Genomic DNA, 14,733 nt, shown 5'->3' with positions numbered 1-14,733 from the left:
TTAAAGGACAGATGGCAAAAGATTAATGAGTTTCAACCAGAACAGCTCTACTCAAACTAAGGCATCAATTGCATGGAATTCATTATCTCCTTTACATCTGTGTTGGCACTAGCTGAGTACACATCCCTAGAATTATGGAAACAGTCACCCAAATCGTTTTCTGTAGGGCTTCATTCTCTCGCTGACCTAGAGTCTACAAAGTCAGCTAACTCTTCAAGACCTATAAAACCGGGTGAAATTCACTCAATTGTTGACAGAAAACCAAGCATCCAAAATAAATCTTGACAAAACCATACCATGGGCACCTATGTCCCCAAGTCTACCTTCACTATTAGCACAAAGGCCAAGCCAGACCCTCCCAAAAGGTCTATTGTACTTTGATACCTTTGAGGTACTAACTTATAACATGCTAAACCTGCTCTCATACTGAACAGTATACTCTCATCAGCAAGTCTATTGCTAACATGGCTAAAGTTCTTCTGTTCACTTTCTGCTTCCTAGCAATCTTTATACAATCCATACCTAAATACCTACCTCAAATCAGCCAAAACATGGACCAGTGCTGTTAGTTGTTAATAACTTGTTCATTATCTTCATTCATCAGCTAAAGATAAATATCCTTTATTTATTTATTAAGGATATTTCTGCATATGAGAAAATTAGAAGTTCTCTGGAATACTAAATACAGTTGACCTTTGAACGACGCGGGAGTTTAGGCGTCAACCCTCCGCACAAATGAAAATTGGCATATAACTTATAGTCAGCCCTCTGGATCCATGGTCCTGCATCCATGGATTCAACCAACTGCTGATCGTGCAGTACTGCAGTATTTACTATGGAAAAAAATCTGCATATAAGTGGATGCATGCAGTTCAAATGTGTTGTTCAAAGGTTAACCGTAGTTCTAGTGTCTCTTGCTACATCTTACTCTTTCTTTATTCATTAAACGACCACTGTCCAAGGCATCATCATCCCAGCCTGGGTAAATAGCCTCCTGCTATAACTGGCCCCCAGCTCCCACTTCTACACCTCTACAGTATATTCTCCACACAGCAGCCAGAGAGCGTATCGCTCCCTACATAAAGTCCACAAATAAGCATTCCATACCACTCCTTACGGTGGCCTCCCAAGTCCTGTCATTAGGTTTGTCTTCTTCCTTGACCTCACCAAGTACCCCTTTCCCACTCACTAACCTCCAGCCACCATGGCCTACTTTCTCCCCTCATATGCTAAATGTATCTGGCCTTGAGGATTTTGCACTGGCTATTCCCTGTTTAGAACACTTTTCCCTCAGGGGTTTATTTTTTGTTTTGTTTTGTTTTGTTTTTGCGGTACATGGGCCTCTCACTGTTGTGGCCTCTCCTGTTGCGGAGCACAGGCTCCGGACGCACAGACTCAGCGGCCATGGCTCACGGGCCCAGCCACTCCGTGGCATGTGGGATCTTCCCGGACCGAGGCACGAACCCGCGTCTCCTGCATCGGCAGGCGGACTCTCAACCACTGCGCCACCAGGGAAGCCCTTCCCTCTGGTTTTTATAGAGCTGACTCCTTCTCATTCAGATCTTGGCCAAAAATCACACCCTCCAAAAAGCTTTCCTGATCACTCAGCCTAAAATAGCCACCTAGTCAATCTCAACCATTCTTACTTAATTTACTGTGTAGCATTTAATACTTAAATTGTGTATTAGTTTGTCATACCACTAGAATAATAAGCTCCACAAACACATAAGCTTCCTCTACTATATTTCCAGAATCTGGAATAATGTCTGAGCACACAGAATGTGCTAAATATTTTTTGTGGAATAAATGATGCATAAAATGTCTGTTACATGTAAGGTCTTGTGTTATGCAGCCCTTACTCCTGAATACTCATTGTCAGCCTGAAACGTACCCACGCTACTACGTTAAGTGGAAATTATTAACTCAACATGGTCTATGATATCCATGTCAAAATTATTAAGCATAGTCATCTGTATTATATACCTCAAGATTACCAATGTAAAATAATCCCCAGACTTGTTCCATTTATTAGTATTTAACATGAAGTTATGCTTATAGATACACAGCCAGTCCTACACAAACATCCCATGGGAAAATAAATCCTCAGATGGTGTTTTTGGCAAAGTCACTGTCAATTATAGTGATGTTATACCATGAAATAATGGGAAATAAAGAGTACAAAAAACGTATAACTCAGCAGACTGCCAACATGAGATTAAGACATCAAAACAAACTATACATTGGCAGAAAGCATGCCATATTGCTCCTAGAGAGCCACGGTTTAGGAAAAATGTTCTTCATTATGGATCTGAAAACTTCGATCATCTCACTATAACTTACTGGCCATAACAACTTCTCATCTGTATAGTAAAATAACCTAAAATTTAGCAGTGGTCTAGATAAAGGAGACTGGTATGGAGATTAAAACCTTGGGCCAAAGTGCAAGGTTAACAGGATGTCAACAGGTAAGCTATAGAGATGAGACAGGTTATCTCTTGGTTGTTACACCAACTCAAAGTTGGTGTAAGTTTAATTGGTAAGAATAATAGGACTTCCCTGGTGGCACAGTGGTTAAGAATCCGCCTGCCAATGCAAGGGACACGGGTTCGATCCCTGGTCCAGGAACATCCCACATGCTGCGGAGTAACTAAGCCTGTGTGCCACAACTACTGGGCCTGCGCTCTAGAGCCCACGAGCCACAACCACCGAGCCTGCATGCTGCAACTACTGAGGCCCGCACGCTTAGAGCCTGTGCTCCACAGCCAGAGAAGCCACCACAATGAGAAGCCCACTCTCCGCAACTAGACAAAGCTCTCGCGCAGCAATGAAGACCCAACACAGCCAAAAAAAAAAAAGAAGAATATTAACTTGGAGATAAACAGAGTTAATCAACTTGAATCCTAAAAAGTTTAGTGAGAATTCAGCCTGTCCCAAATGGTAAAACTATTCTCTCTTAGGGAGGTAAGCAAAGGTGTTTAAGGAGCCCATACTGTGCTGAGTAGTCCTGTAGCAGATCACTCATGTAGGAGGCTGGGAACTAAGGCAGGAATAAAGCCTGTTCTTTTGGGGCTCAGAGTTCCAGACAGGTCCTACCTGCCTAAGAAAGTTCTTCTGAGTTCACTTACAATAGTTATCTGGCAGAGGTACATGTACCTCCTTTCTAAAAAGTCAGGACAATAATATTTCAAATGTTTGTATACTCTGCTCTAGCAATTATCAAAATTAATCCCATCACACCCCACATCCTATCTTCATAATAACCAAACAGCCAAGTCCCCCAGATCATAGGTCATCACCCAGTACTCATCTCCAAAATATTCTGTACAGCCACGTCATAGTTCAATGGCTCTCAAACTTTTTTGACTTTAACTAAGAGTAGAAATATATACTTTACATCATGACTTAGTATACACAAGGGTGTGTATCACAAAAGTCACCTAAAATACTTATCCTTACTAAGTGGGATGGACACTATTTTCTATCCTATTGCATTTCATACCTTAAAAATTCCAGTCATGAACAATTACATTGATTTAACCATCTGACGTTTGAAAACCAACCCCCCGCCTTACCCATCCTACCCCCCCAGTCCTTGCACTGTACACTCGAGTGACTGATCAGCAGGCTCTCCTATACCCTCAATATTTTCTTTAAACATTCTTTCAAGATGCTGGGCTTACTGAAACTTGGCTGTCCCTCAAAGATCCTATCTCCCCTAAAGTTCTTTCAAATTTAAAGAGAAAGAGTTTTTTCTCTCTCTCTTACAACTACATATCTGAGGGTCAGGAAGTGGTAATTGCCTCCTTTCTCCCCATCTTTCTCAAATCATCTATTTTTCCTCCTCCAAAAACAGGAGCTCCTCTGAAGCTCATAGGATCTGACTATACTACTGTCTACCCTTTGTCCCTGCTTTCTCCTTATTCACTAAAGACTTTAGTTTCTGTTTCACGTTTTCCTCTCCACCCCAACTCTTGTCATTCTTAAAGGCCTCACTATCCATGTGGATATTCCACCCAACATCCTGAGTCCTCTGACCTATTTGTCCACCCAACCTCGCCCACCTAACACTACAGGCACAGGCTTCCCAACACTAGTAACTACACCACCTCCAATATCTCAATCAAGCGTCCAACTCTCCAATTTCTACTTCCTATCCTTGTAACTCACAGAGGACTTACTCTCTGCATTCCTTGAACCCATCAATATTTCCTATCCACTGACTGATCATATTTCTTCCTCTTCCATAACCTCTTTCACATTCCTCCCTACCCAGTATAGATTCCATGGTCCATCATCGTTATTACACTGCAAATATGCTTAACTTTCTTGCCCTCTGTGGTTTTTCCACTTGTGCTATAGACCCCATTCTTATCCTTTTGACAATCATTAAAATGGGAGATTACCCAAATCAGCATCCCTTTCATCTACTATCTAGTGATTCTCCTTCCTAGCCAAGAAAATTTATTGAAAGAATTGTCCATGCTGACAATTTTAACTCTCATTCACCTTCAGCCCAATCCAATCTAGCTTCTCTTCCCACTGAAACTACTGCTATCAAGGTTATTAATAACCTTCATGCTGCCAAACTCAATGGAAATTTCTGTCTTCCTCCATTCAAACTTTCAGCAACAATCAATGTAACAGACCACTCTCTTTTTTGAAACCTCCTCCTCTTCTCTGTCTCTCCTACCTTACTAGCCATTCTTTCACAATCCACTTTGCTGATTCTTTCTACTCTAACCCAATTTTAATTACCAGACTTTCTCAGAGCTTTGTTCTGGATCCTTCTATCTATCTATCTACCTATCTATAAACTCCAGTCCCATTACTTGGAACACTACTTACGTGCTAATGACTTTCCAGCTCAGACCTCTCAATTAGTATACACACATGACATGACATGTCCATTTGGATGTTTAATAAGCATCTCAAACTCTGCATATTCGAGGTTGAAATTATTGTATTCACCCATATAAATTCTTTCCTAAGGCAATCTCAGTAGATGGCAATCCAATCCACCCAGTCACTCAATCTATCTAAAATCTAAGGGCTCACACTTTGAGTCTTCTCTGTCATCTTTCACAACCAATTCATTAGTAAATTCTGTCAAGTCTATATTCACAACAGAACTAGGGTCTATTCACTTCTATCAGCACATGTGTCTAGGCCATCGTCGTTCCTCATTGTGCTACTGTTAACAGCTACTTGCTCCTCACTTCCGCTTCTGTCAATTTCATTTCCAATTAACAGAAACCTGTTCTCAAGAGTGGCCCACACTTAAGTGAGATGCCAGTAATCCCCTGTAAGGACTTCAAGGCCTAGAAATGCTGGATTCATCAGCTGTAATCTACTCGCTCCTCCTTCCACCCCCAACTATATCCAACAGAGAGAGACCAAAAGACACTCTGTTCAGCAAGGGCTTAACACAGTGATGAAAAAAGCACCAGCATCTTTGGGAAAGATTTTACTTTCCTGATAGGCCAGGAATGTTGATATAAGGAATGAGGTCTCTGTTTTCAGTTTGGATGGAAAGATTCTAGGAAGGTAGAAGCCAAGGGGTACTTCTTACCACAATACCAGGAGTTGGTAATCAGACTGATCCTACCACAGGGCCCTTTAGTGCTGGTTGACAATGGGGTCCCTAGGACAGAAATAAATCACCCCTCTAAGGTGCTACTTCAATAACTGAAAAATTCCTAATCAGTTAAACAAATGCCTAATTTGAGCTACAGCAAATGAGCTGGTCTTTTAACATCTTCTGCCAAAGCCTTGCTCCCTCTTCCTGTCTGTAAAACAGTAGTTATTAACTTTTTCGGCTACAGTCTCCTTTAAGAAGTTGATGAAGATAGACTTTTTCCTTAAAAAATTCATAACGGGCTTCCCTGGTGGCGGAGTGGTTAAGAATCTGCCTGCCAATGCAGGGGACATGGGTTCGAGCCCTGGTCCGGGAAGGTCCCACATGCCACGAAGCAACTAAGCCCGTGCACCACAACTACTGAGCCTGCGCTCTAGAGCCCGTGAGCCACAACTACTGAAGCCCGCACGCCTAGAGCTCACGCTCTGCAACAAGAGAAGCCACCGCAGTGAGAAGCCTGTGCACCGCAACAAAGAGTAGTCCCCACTCACTGCAACTAGAGAAAGCCCACATGCATGCAGCAACAAAGACCCAACGCAGTCAAAAATAAATTAATTTTTAAAAATTCGTAACAGAAAGTATTACACACATTACAAAGGTTCCTGAAGAGCATCCTGAAACGTGGACTCTCAGGTTAGACACCTCCCTAACTCTACTGGTTCCTGCCAAGTTGGCCTCTTTCAACGTTTACAGGAAAAATAAGAATAATAATAATGTTCCTTGATGGTGCATTCTCTTCTGAATATTGTCCTCTTTCCTCTACCTCTCATTCAAGCTTCACAAGAGTAGTCTAACCATTTTATGGGGAGATGCAGAAATGCACGCACGCGTACATGCTTGTAAATGCACAGAAGCTCTGAAAGGACACACCAAAAACAACCCAACTGGTTAACAACCGTTTCCTCTAGGGAAGAGGCTGAGCTTGAGAGGCTGAAAGAGGAGAGACATGTTTCTCACTGAATACCCTTTCTACCATGTGTGCAAATCCTAATCAAATAATAATATCAAATAAAATTTTTTTAAACTTTTAAAACAGCAGGCTACATTTTTGCTTCTAATACCTCATTTCCCAGAAACTTTCTGGCATTCTAAATATGACTTCTGGTCCTTCTATCCCTCAAAAGCTGGTTATATCAAAGTCACCAGGTGACTTCTAATTTGAAAATCCAATGAATACTGCAAAGTCTTTATCCTCCTTGATCTCTCCACGGCATCTAACCAAAAATCTTTCCTAGGCTTTTATAACACCACGTTCTCTTCATTCTCCTACTACCTTTCTGGAAGTTCCTTCTTACTCCCCACACAACTAATTTATTCACTGCCTACGGTGTGACAAGATACTTTTCTGTTTGCCCCTATGTTGGGCGATCTCAATATGTTTTAGCAAACCACTATGACAGGAGTTCTCGAAGTGTGACCTGGGAAACCCTGGCGGTCCACAATTTCTTTTCAGACGTCCAAGAAACAAAAGTATTTTAACTCAATCTTCCTCACCAACCCCCTCCCCAAACCTGCTCTTCTTGTCCTACTTCCTACTGACCTCTGTCCCAAGTGACTCAAGCCAGAATTGTAGCTAGCATCAACAATTCCCTCTCTCTACAATCATCAGGTACTCATATCTACTAATTTCTGTTGACTGAGTCTCACACCTTTTCATACCTCCTAATACAGCATTAATTCAAGCCATCATTATTTTTCTGGACTAAAACAACTCAAACTGCTCTCCCTACTTCAAGTCTCCCCTTTTCCCAAATCACACCTACTGGATATTCACCTATCCAATACCCAATCTGACTTCCACCATTACCACCAGCTCACTTAAGTTTCTCAACTTGCACCAATATTGCTCCCAAGATACATTAGCTCTCTACAAGAATTTGTTATTATTTTGTTGAAGATAATTAAAGCAAACACCTGCTAGATGGTTTGATTAAGTACTTAGGACACAACCATACAGAATCCAATGCTGTGTTTATAATCACAATAGCACAGTACCATAAGCCAAGGTAATTCATGAGAAAATAATGGCAGACTTATACAATTAATTCCTTCAAGAGAACATAATGCTCTTTATTTCCAAATGTTTCAAATGTGTGAAATGTGATGAAAGAACTGAGTCTTTCCAAGGTATTAGCAGAGTTGACAAGTCAGGCTAAAATACAATTTGTTCCACACCATATTCATATTGTGAGCAAGCTGTAAAATATATCCACGTTAATGTTAGGGAACTGGAATTTTATTAGTTTTGTAGATTTAATTCATAAACATTTCAGTATTGTTAAGAGCTAGAAACACAAGGAATTCAGTTTAATATTTACACATCTGAAACATTAAAATAAATTCCTAGCAAGAAAACCAAGCTGCTCAAGTTCCTTAAACATATCCTGTGCTGAGAAACACCGTACTCTTCTTTACCCAATCTTAAGACTGTTCTCTAATTCTTAAAGAAATGTATCTTTTTAAGAAATTAACTTCCTTCATAAAATGTTGAGGATCATATCTCTAAAACACTGAAACATCTCCTCTTTGAAAAAGCAAAGCCTGCGTAAATACCTAGACAATATTCAGCTTTCGAAGCAAAAGTTGTATTGAGAGGCATAGCTCTAGAACTGTGCAGTCCAATACGGTAGGCCCTAGGCACATATGGCTACTTAACCTTTAAATAAAACTAAAAGTTCAGGGCTTCCCTGGTGGCGCAGTGGTTGAGAGTCCGCCTGCCAGTGCAGGGGACACAGGTTCGTGCCCCGGTCCGGGAGGATCCCACATGCTGCGGAGCAGCTGGGCCCGTGAGCCATGGCCGCTGAGCCTGCGCGTCCGGAGCCTGTGCTCCGCAACGGGAGAGGCCACAGCAATGAGAGGCCCGCGTACGGCAAAAGAAAACCCTAAAAGTTCAGTTATTCAATCACACTAGCCACATTTCAAGTACTCAGCAGCCGAATGTGGCTGGTGGCTAAAACGTCTCCATCATCACAGAAACTGCTATTGATGGTGCTGCTCTACAACTTCTCCCTCTGAGTAAGCTTTGAGAAAGCTGCTCATGACTTCAAATATCAGCTCTAGGTTGATGACTTCCAAATCTGTCTCTAGTCTTTTTCCATTAACCTAATGGAATATCTTTAGTAACATACTCGATATTTCAATTCTGCTTTATCAGCTGAAGAGACGGAAGTAGCGGCTGGAAATAATCAAGGCAGTGGCAAGAAAATCAATAAGGTACAATGTGATCAATAATGGAACAGATTTTCAGGGTAAGGTTAAGACTGAGTTTGAGACAAACGGGAATAGATACTGCAAAAACCTTAGTAAGTATCAATCGAAAGGTAATGTCCACTCCATTGTACCCACCAATCCTAAAAGAATTAAAAACCATTTTGCAAAGATCTTCGAAAGATATTTTTCCAAACACACCTGAAGATATTCACCCAGTAAATTCCCCTTTGATATAAAAGATACATTAAAATCACAGTTTATAATCAGTCAATATAAACAATTTAGCCTGTTTCAAAGTTTATTTTGTTCATTACATTTCTAATTCTTTAAAGATACGAGTCTTTAAAAAAATTTCACTCCTAGGTATACAGCCGAAGAAAACGAAAGCACTAATTTGAAAAGATACATGCACCCCAATGTTCACAAGCAGCATTTACAATAGCCAAGATATGGAAGCAACCTAAGCATCCATCAACAGATGAATGGATAAAGAAGATGTGATATATAAAGATACAGATACACACACACGCACACACACACCCCTGAATACTACTCAGCCATAAAAAAAGAATGAAATTTTGCCATTTGCAACAATATGGATGGACCTGGAGGGTATTATGCTAAATGAAATAAGTCAGACAGAGAAAGACAAATACTGTATGTTATCATTTACATGTGGAATCTCAAAAAATAAAACAAACCAGTGAATACTAAGAAATAATAATACAATTAATAAAGCACTTCAGCCAGGTTCACAACTACATAGCAAAACACTACTTCAGATTCCTGTTTATCACTTTAAATCTCTCAATTTTCTCTATACTGTATTATTATAAAAAAATACCTAATATAGTTATTATTAATTACCCACAAACATGTTTTCTGCTTTATAGAGATATTTAATGTTGATGTTACTCCAAAAGAGAACGTACTTGAAAGAAAAAAAAAAAGGAAAAACTCCATCTTCTGTCTACTCAACTAAAATAAAATCAGATACAAAAATAAATCAGGCCCCTCAAAATTCAGACAGAGAGCTTCAGAAAACAATGATAATAAAAATCATTTCCAAAATATGCATGGTATATTAATTTATTCAGTAAACATTTATGACCACTATAAACTTCTGGAATGAGGTGAATAATACACAAACATTCAGCAAACATTTATTAAGTACCTACCGTATGCTAGGCTTTGGACTAAATATACCAAAACAAAACAAAAGACACGGACCCTGCCCTCACGGAGCTCACACTCTAGCTGAAGCCGACAAGCGATCTCAAATACAACGGCCAAGCACCAGGGAGGCATTATGGAAGGAAGGACTGGTTCTGCCTGGAGGGTGCAGAGCGGGCTTCACAGAGACGGAGACAGTGGAGCTGGGCCTTGGACGAGGAGCAGTCCAGCAGATGGAGGGGAAGGGGGAAGCACACTCCAAGCAGAGGAAACAGCACATGAGCAAGCAGAATCTTGAAAGCACATGCCACGGTGCAGGATGATGAGCAGTCCAGCGCAGCTAGAGCGGAAAGGTGCATACAAACTAAAGAGACGAATTAGTTTTAGGTTTTTAGTGAATCATAACTACCAGGAAGTATATCTTCATATTACACTTAGCGCAGCTTAACTGTGATTCTGGTAACAACAGAGTAGTTTGAAAGCATTCCATTCATTTCATAAATATTTAAGCCCCTTCAAAAGACATCCAGCACTGTTCAGAGTTTTAAAAAGGCAGTTTCAGAAAAATAAATAGTGATTTTCCTCCGTACATCTAAGCAGCAAAATAAGCCCAGAATAAAGACTTTCTTAAGCTGAAATCACCCAGCTTCGCCTCGACACACTCAAGGTCCCAACCTGAGCACCCCCAGACTCCTACCACTACCTCATACCCTCCTTAACACCTTCAGAACCATCAACCCACAGTAACACCATAGTTAAGCGATACGGAGGCAATTCCAGCCTTCCCTTCCCACTCTGCCTCTAAACATGGTACTTGCTGATGCCCCTTTGGAAACCATGCCAGGTAACTAACGCAGTATGTGAGGAAACAGTGCATTCTCACCTCCACACCATTTTTTTGGAAATCAAACTATTGTTTAAAAAAAAAAAAAAAGACAACTGTTAAGCTGAATTCTGAAAAAAAAGAGGGATATGAAGCAGAGATCCCATATTCTCCAGGAAAAGTAAAAGGTGAGGAGGAAGAGAGCTCAGGTCAGAAAAGTTTCCTACACGGGCCACCAGGCAACACTGTTCACTGAGGTAGCTCCCTGCCTAGGAAGCTACAACAGGAACAGGAAAGGAACTTGCTAGGTAATTTCACATAAATTCCTGTTTACTCCTCACAACAACTAAAGTAAAGATTTTATTACCTAAATTTTACAAATGAGAAATCTGAGGCCATCAGAGGTTAATAAAGTTGCCCATGACTGCATGAGCTGTTAAGAGGCAGAGCCACTACATCAAACCATGCCCGCCCCACTCCATACGCCGCCCCAGTTCCTCAAGTGAACGCGGCACTCCCAAGGGGCACACAGGGCTACATCAACCAAATACCTAGAAAGAAAAGCCCTTCCTTTTCCCTCCACCATTTTCATGGTCAGTGTGAGACAACGGTGGTGGCAACACACATACGTGTGTTTCACTGAAATTTAGAGGGAAAAAAACTGGAAAAAAAAAAAAAGGTTATCTAAGATTAGTTGTTTCGGGGCCGCGGGGAGGTGGGGAGCTTTCTCTGTACAGATAGTGGGTGCTTTAATACAATTAAATTAGCATCAGAATTCAAATGCTACTCATTTAAATTCCTGTACAATAAACCATCAACTAAGCAACTCAGTAAAAATAAGAGCTAATGGAACAATCTCCAATCACAGTATTAGAATGAGAATATTATTCCTAAAGGTCACTATCCTCAACATCATCAAAAAGTCAAAATAAAAACTGCTCTTTCTCAAATCCTAATCCTGAAAATTAACAGGTAAGTATAAACTATGTGGTAGGTAAGGATACTTGCGCCACAATAAAATTTTGCCTCTTTTTGGGCAACAGGAACTATTTTAAGGGGGGGAATAAAGGAGACAATTAACATCAACAAAGAAATCTTTTGTAAATAGTCCCAATGGGCCAAAAGTGTGATGTATGTTGGCCTGGAGAGATACTGAAATGCTGTTTTCAATTGTGCACAATTTTACTTAGGCTATCTCTCTGTAAGCCAACTACCAGAAAATTAATCAGATATATAAGTCAAAATGCTTTGGAGGGGGAGGTGAAAAAAAAACTGGGACATTCAGGCAACCAAAATTCCAGTGACATAGTACAATGTAAGATACTTTTGGGAGAGCTTCTGGAATAGCATTCATTTGCTATAAGTAAATTAACCAACCTTATTTTGATTGAGAGGATCATTCCGCAGTCTCTGTTTGTTCTTCTGTAATTTACTAGGCATCATCTTTCCAGTTCTGAAGTCAAAACTGCTGAGGTCAACAGTATTTCCCAGGTACCTTGCCAACTGAGGTTTGCTTCTGAACTTCTTACCACTTGGACTAGAAGAAAGATAACATTAATTGTACAAAAGACAACAATATTTACCCTAGATCACTACATAACCCTTTTCTTCATGCCTTCTTTTCTGCTCCCAATTACTATCACATCACGATTTTACATATTTTTTTTCAAAGAAATATTAGAAGTTTTAAAGGAACTTAATTAGAACTTTTTATCTCCTGTAAAAAGAGATAATGTGTCACCTAATATAATACTCCACGAGGTACACCCCTGGAGCACATAACAGATGTGAATACCGATTATCCCACTGGTCACTCACCCAGCAACCATTAACAGAATCCCAACCCAAACAGCATGCACAACACAATGTGCACACTGCAAACGTCTTCAATCTTACAAATTTTCCAAACTGATTTTTGAAATCTTTTTTTCTGTATTACACATACACAATGCCAACAGTAATCACAAAGAACTTCAAAACAAATTGTTCTAAAGTCAACAACTCTTGTTAACAACACATTTACACAACACTTGGAACCCATATAATCTTTGCGCTACCGATTTGAACTCATAACATTCACAACAGAAAAAAAAGTGTTGAATTTCCGACAATATTTAAATGCTCCCTAACGTTACTGAAAGAAAACTAAGGCAAACATTTGCAAATGTGTTTGTATGATGCTGACATGACTTTTGTTAGCCTAACTTTTATCTGAGAGAAGGATATCAAGAATAACTCATTTCCTGTAAGAAAAACTGTCGAAGCTGGAAAATGACAGAAGTGCCGTAATTATATAGAGGGCTAAACTAAACTAGTCTTTCCTAAAAAAATTTTTCCCATATTGCACTGAAATGTAAGAAAAATTTTATAGGAAGAATACCCCAAAGTCTCATCTAATAAATTTTCTGAACCAAATGTGCTAGAATAAACTGCAGTGGGATATGTCACCAGAAGAGGATTGTGAGAATTCTCAAATACCTCTCAAAGAAGCCAACATGTCATATTGAGAACTTAACCTTGCACCAGCGGACTACAATAAAAGAAAAATAATTCAACAGGAAGACAAAAGAGAAAAGGCTGGAAAACCAAGCAATTTACGTTTCCCTGGAACAGCAAAACTTCTCTCTGGGTCAAGTCCAAATCAACACACCCCAGTCTGTCACAAATTCCATGGTATTCTGCCACCACAGCCTTCAACACAACTGAAGATCGTATCAACATTCTTTTTCCACAATCACATGACATAGCTATTCCTGAAACACAATTCAAGGTATAGAATTCAGCCTACAGATGAAGATAACAACCAGTTAAGACCAGAATGTAACAGAATAGAAAGAAGCAAACAACAACCAGAACACAGCAGAGGAAAGAATATAGAATTATGTAGAAACAAACCTCAACTCCCATTCTAATCCAGATTTCCAAATATGCTCAGTATCACAAAATAAAATAGCACGTAACCCTCAATACTGTTTAAAACTTGAATCATTTCTGCTCACTGCAAACTTCCACCCCCAAACCTGATCTTCTTGTGTTGCCCTCTACTGTAGCATTATTGTCTACTTAGCAACTCTCTTCAAGCTAGGAGGCCAAACACAATGTTCAATGCTCCATCCCTCAGCCCACACATCCAATACCAAGTTCTAAATGTTCAGAGACTCCCCAATGCTGACAAAATAGTTTTGCCTCCTTAACGGAACATCAAAAACCTTCCATCTGTTCAGGTTTTTTTTTTTTTCCTGACTTTTTCCCACCAGCCTTGAACACACCTCACATTCTAAACTCAACATCACCAAAATATGCCATGTACCTTTGCCTTCCAGCCATGTCTTTCCAGGTGGAAGGTTGAGCATAAGCAATATCCTGTCTATCATAAAACTATTAAATCTGGGCTTCCCTGGTGGTACAGTAGTTGAGAGTCCGCCTGCTGATGCAGGGGACACGGGTTCGGGCCCCGGTCCGGGAAGATCCCACATGCCGTGGAGCGGCTGGGCCCGTGAGCCATGGCCACTGAGCCTGCGCATCCGGAGCCTATGCTCCGCAACGGGAGTGGCCACAACAGTGAGAGGCCCGCATACCGCAAAAAAAACAAAACAAAACAAAACAAAAACTATTAAATCCTCCAAGCCCAGCTAAAATATCACTGCATCTATGAAGTTGTCTGTGATTCTGAAAGCCCACTTAGAAATAATTCGACTATCCCTCAATTCTACTTCATTACAATTCTAAACATTCCCTTGATTAGTAAACAACCAAAAATTACAATGTCCCTTATTAAAACCCTCAAACATAACGTATACAGCCTAGTACTGAACAAAGTAACTTCTGAGAGCAAAAAGAAAAACCTCTCAGTTGAATAGTTAAGAACATGGTTTTCATTTGCAGACACAAT

At 40.2% G+C, this 14,733-nt stretch overlaps 1 protein-coding gene across 3 annotated transcripts in view; it reads right to left on the bottom strand.

The window, feature by feature from the left end:
* MBD2 (methyl-CpG binding domain protein 2) overlaps positions 1 to 14,733 on the bottom strand; it is a 77,416-nt gene that overhangs the window by 49,649 nt on the left and 13,034 nt on the right. For 2 of the 3 annotated variants that reach the window (XR_013831302.1, XM_079942516.1), the window contains exon 2: positions 12,219 to 12,378. Coding sequence is in view for 2 of the 3 variants with exons in the window: in XM_079942516.1 (XP_079798642.1) it covers positions 12,219 to 12,378 (160 nt within the window). In the remaining variant the exon portion in view is untranslated. Of the gene's footprint in view, positions 1 to 10,138; positions 10,383 to 12,218; positions 12,379 to 14,733 lie in introns of those variants that run through there. The other variant, XM_079942517.1, reaches the window with a different exon arrangement.

The sequence above is a fragment of the Stenella coeruleoalba genome, assembly GCF_951394435.1.
Source record: "Stenella coeruleoalba genome assembly, chromosome: 14".
NCBI classification, from domain to species: domain Eukaryota; kingdom Metazoa; phylum Chordata; class Mammalia; order Artiodactyla; family Delphinidae; genus Stenella; species Stenella coeruleoalba.
The sequence above is the reverse complement of the archived record's forward strand: the minus strand, read 5'-3'. Positions and strand labels throughout refer to the sequence as shown.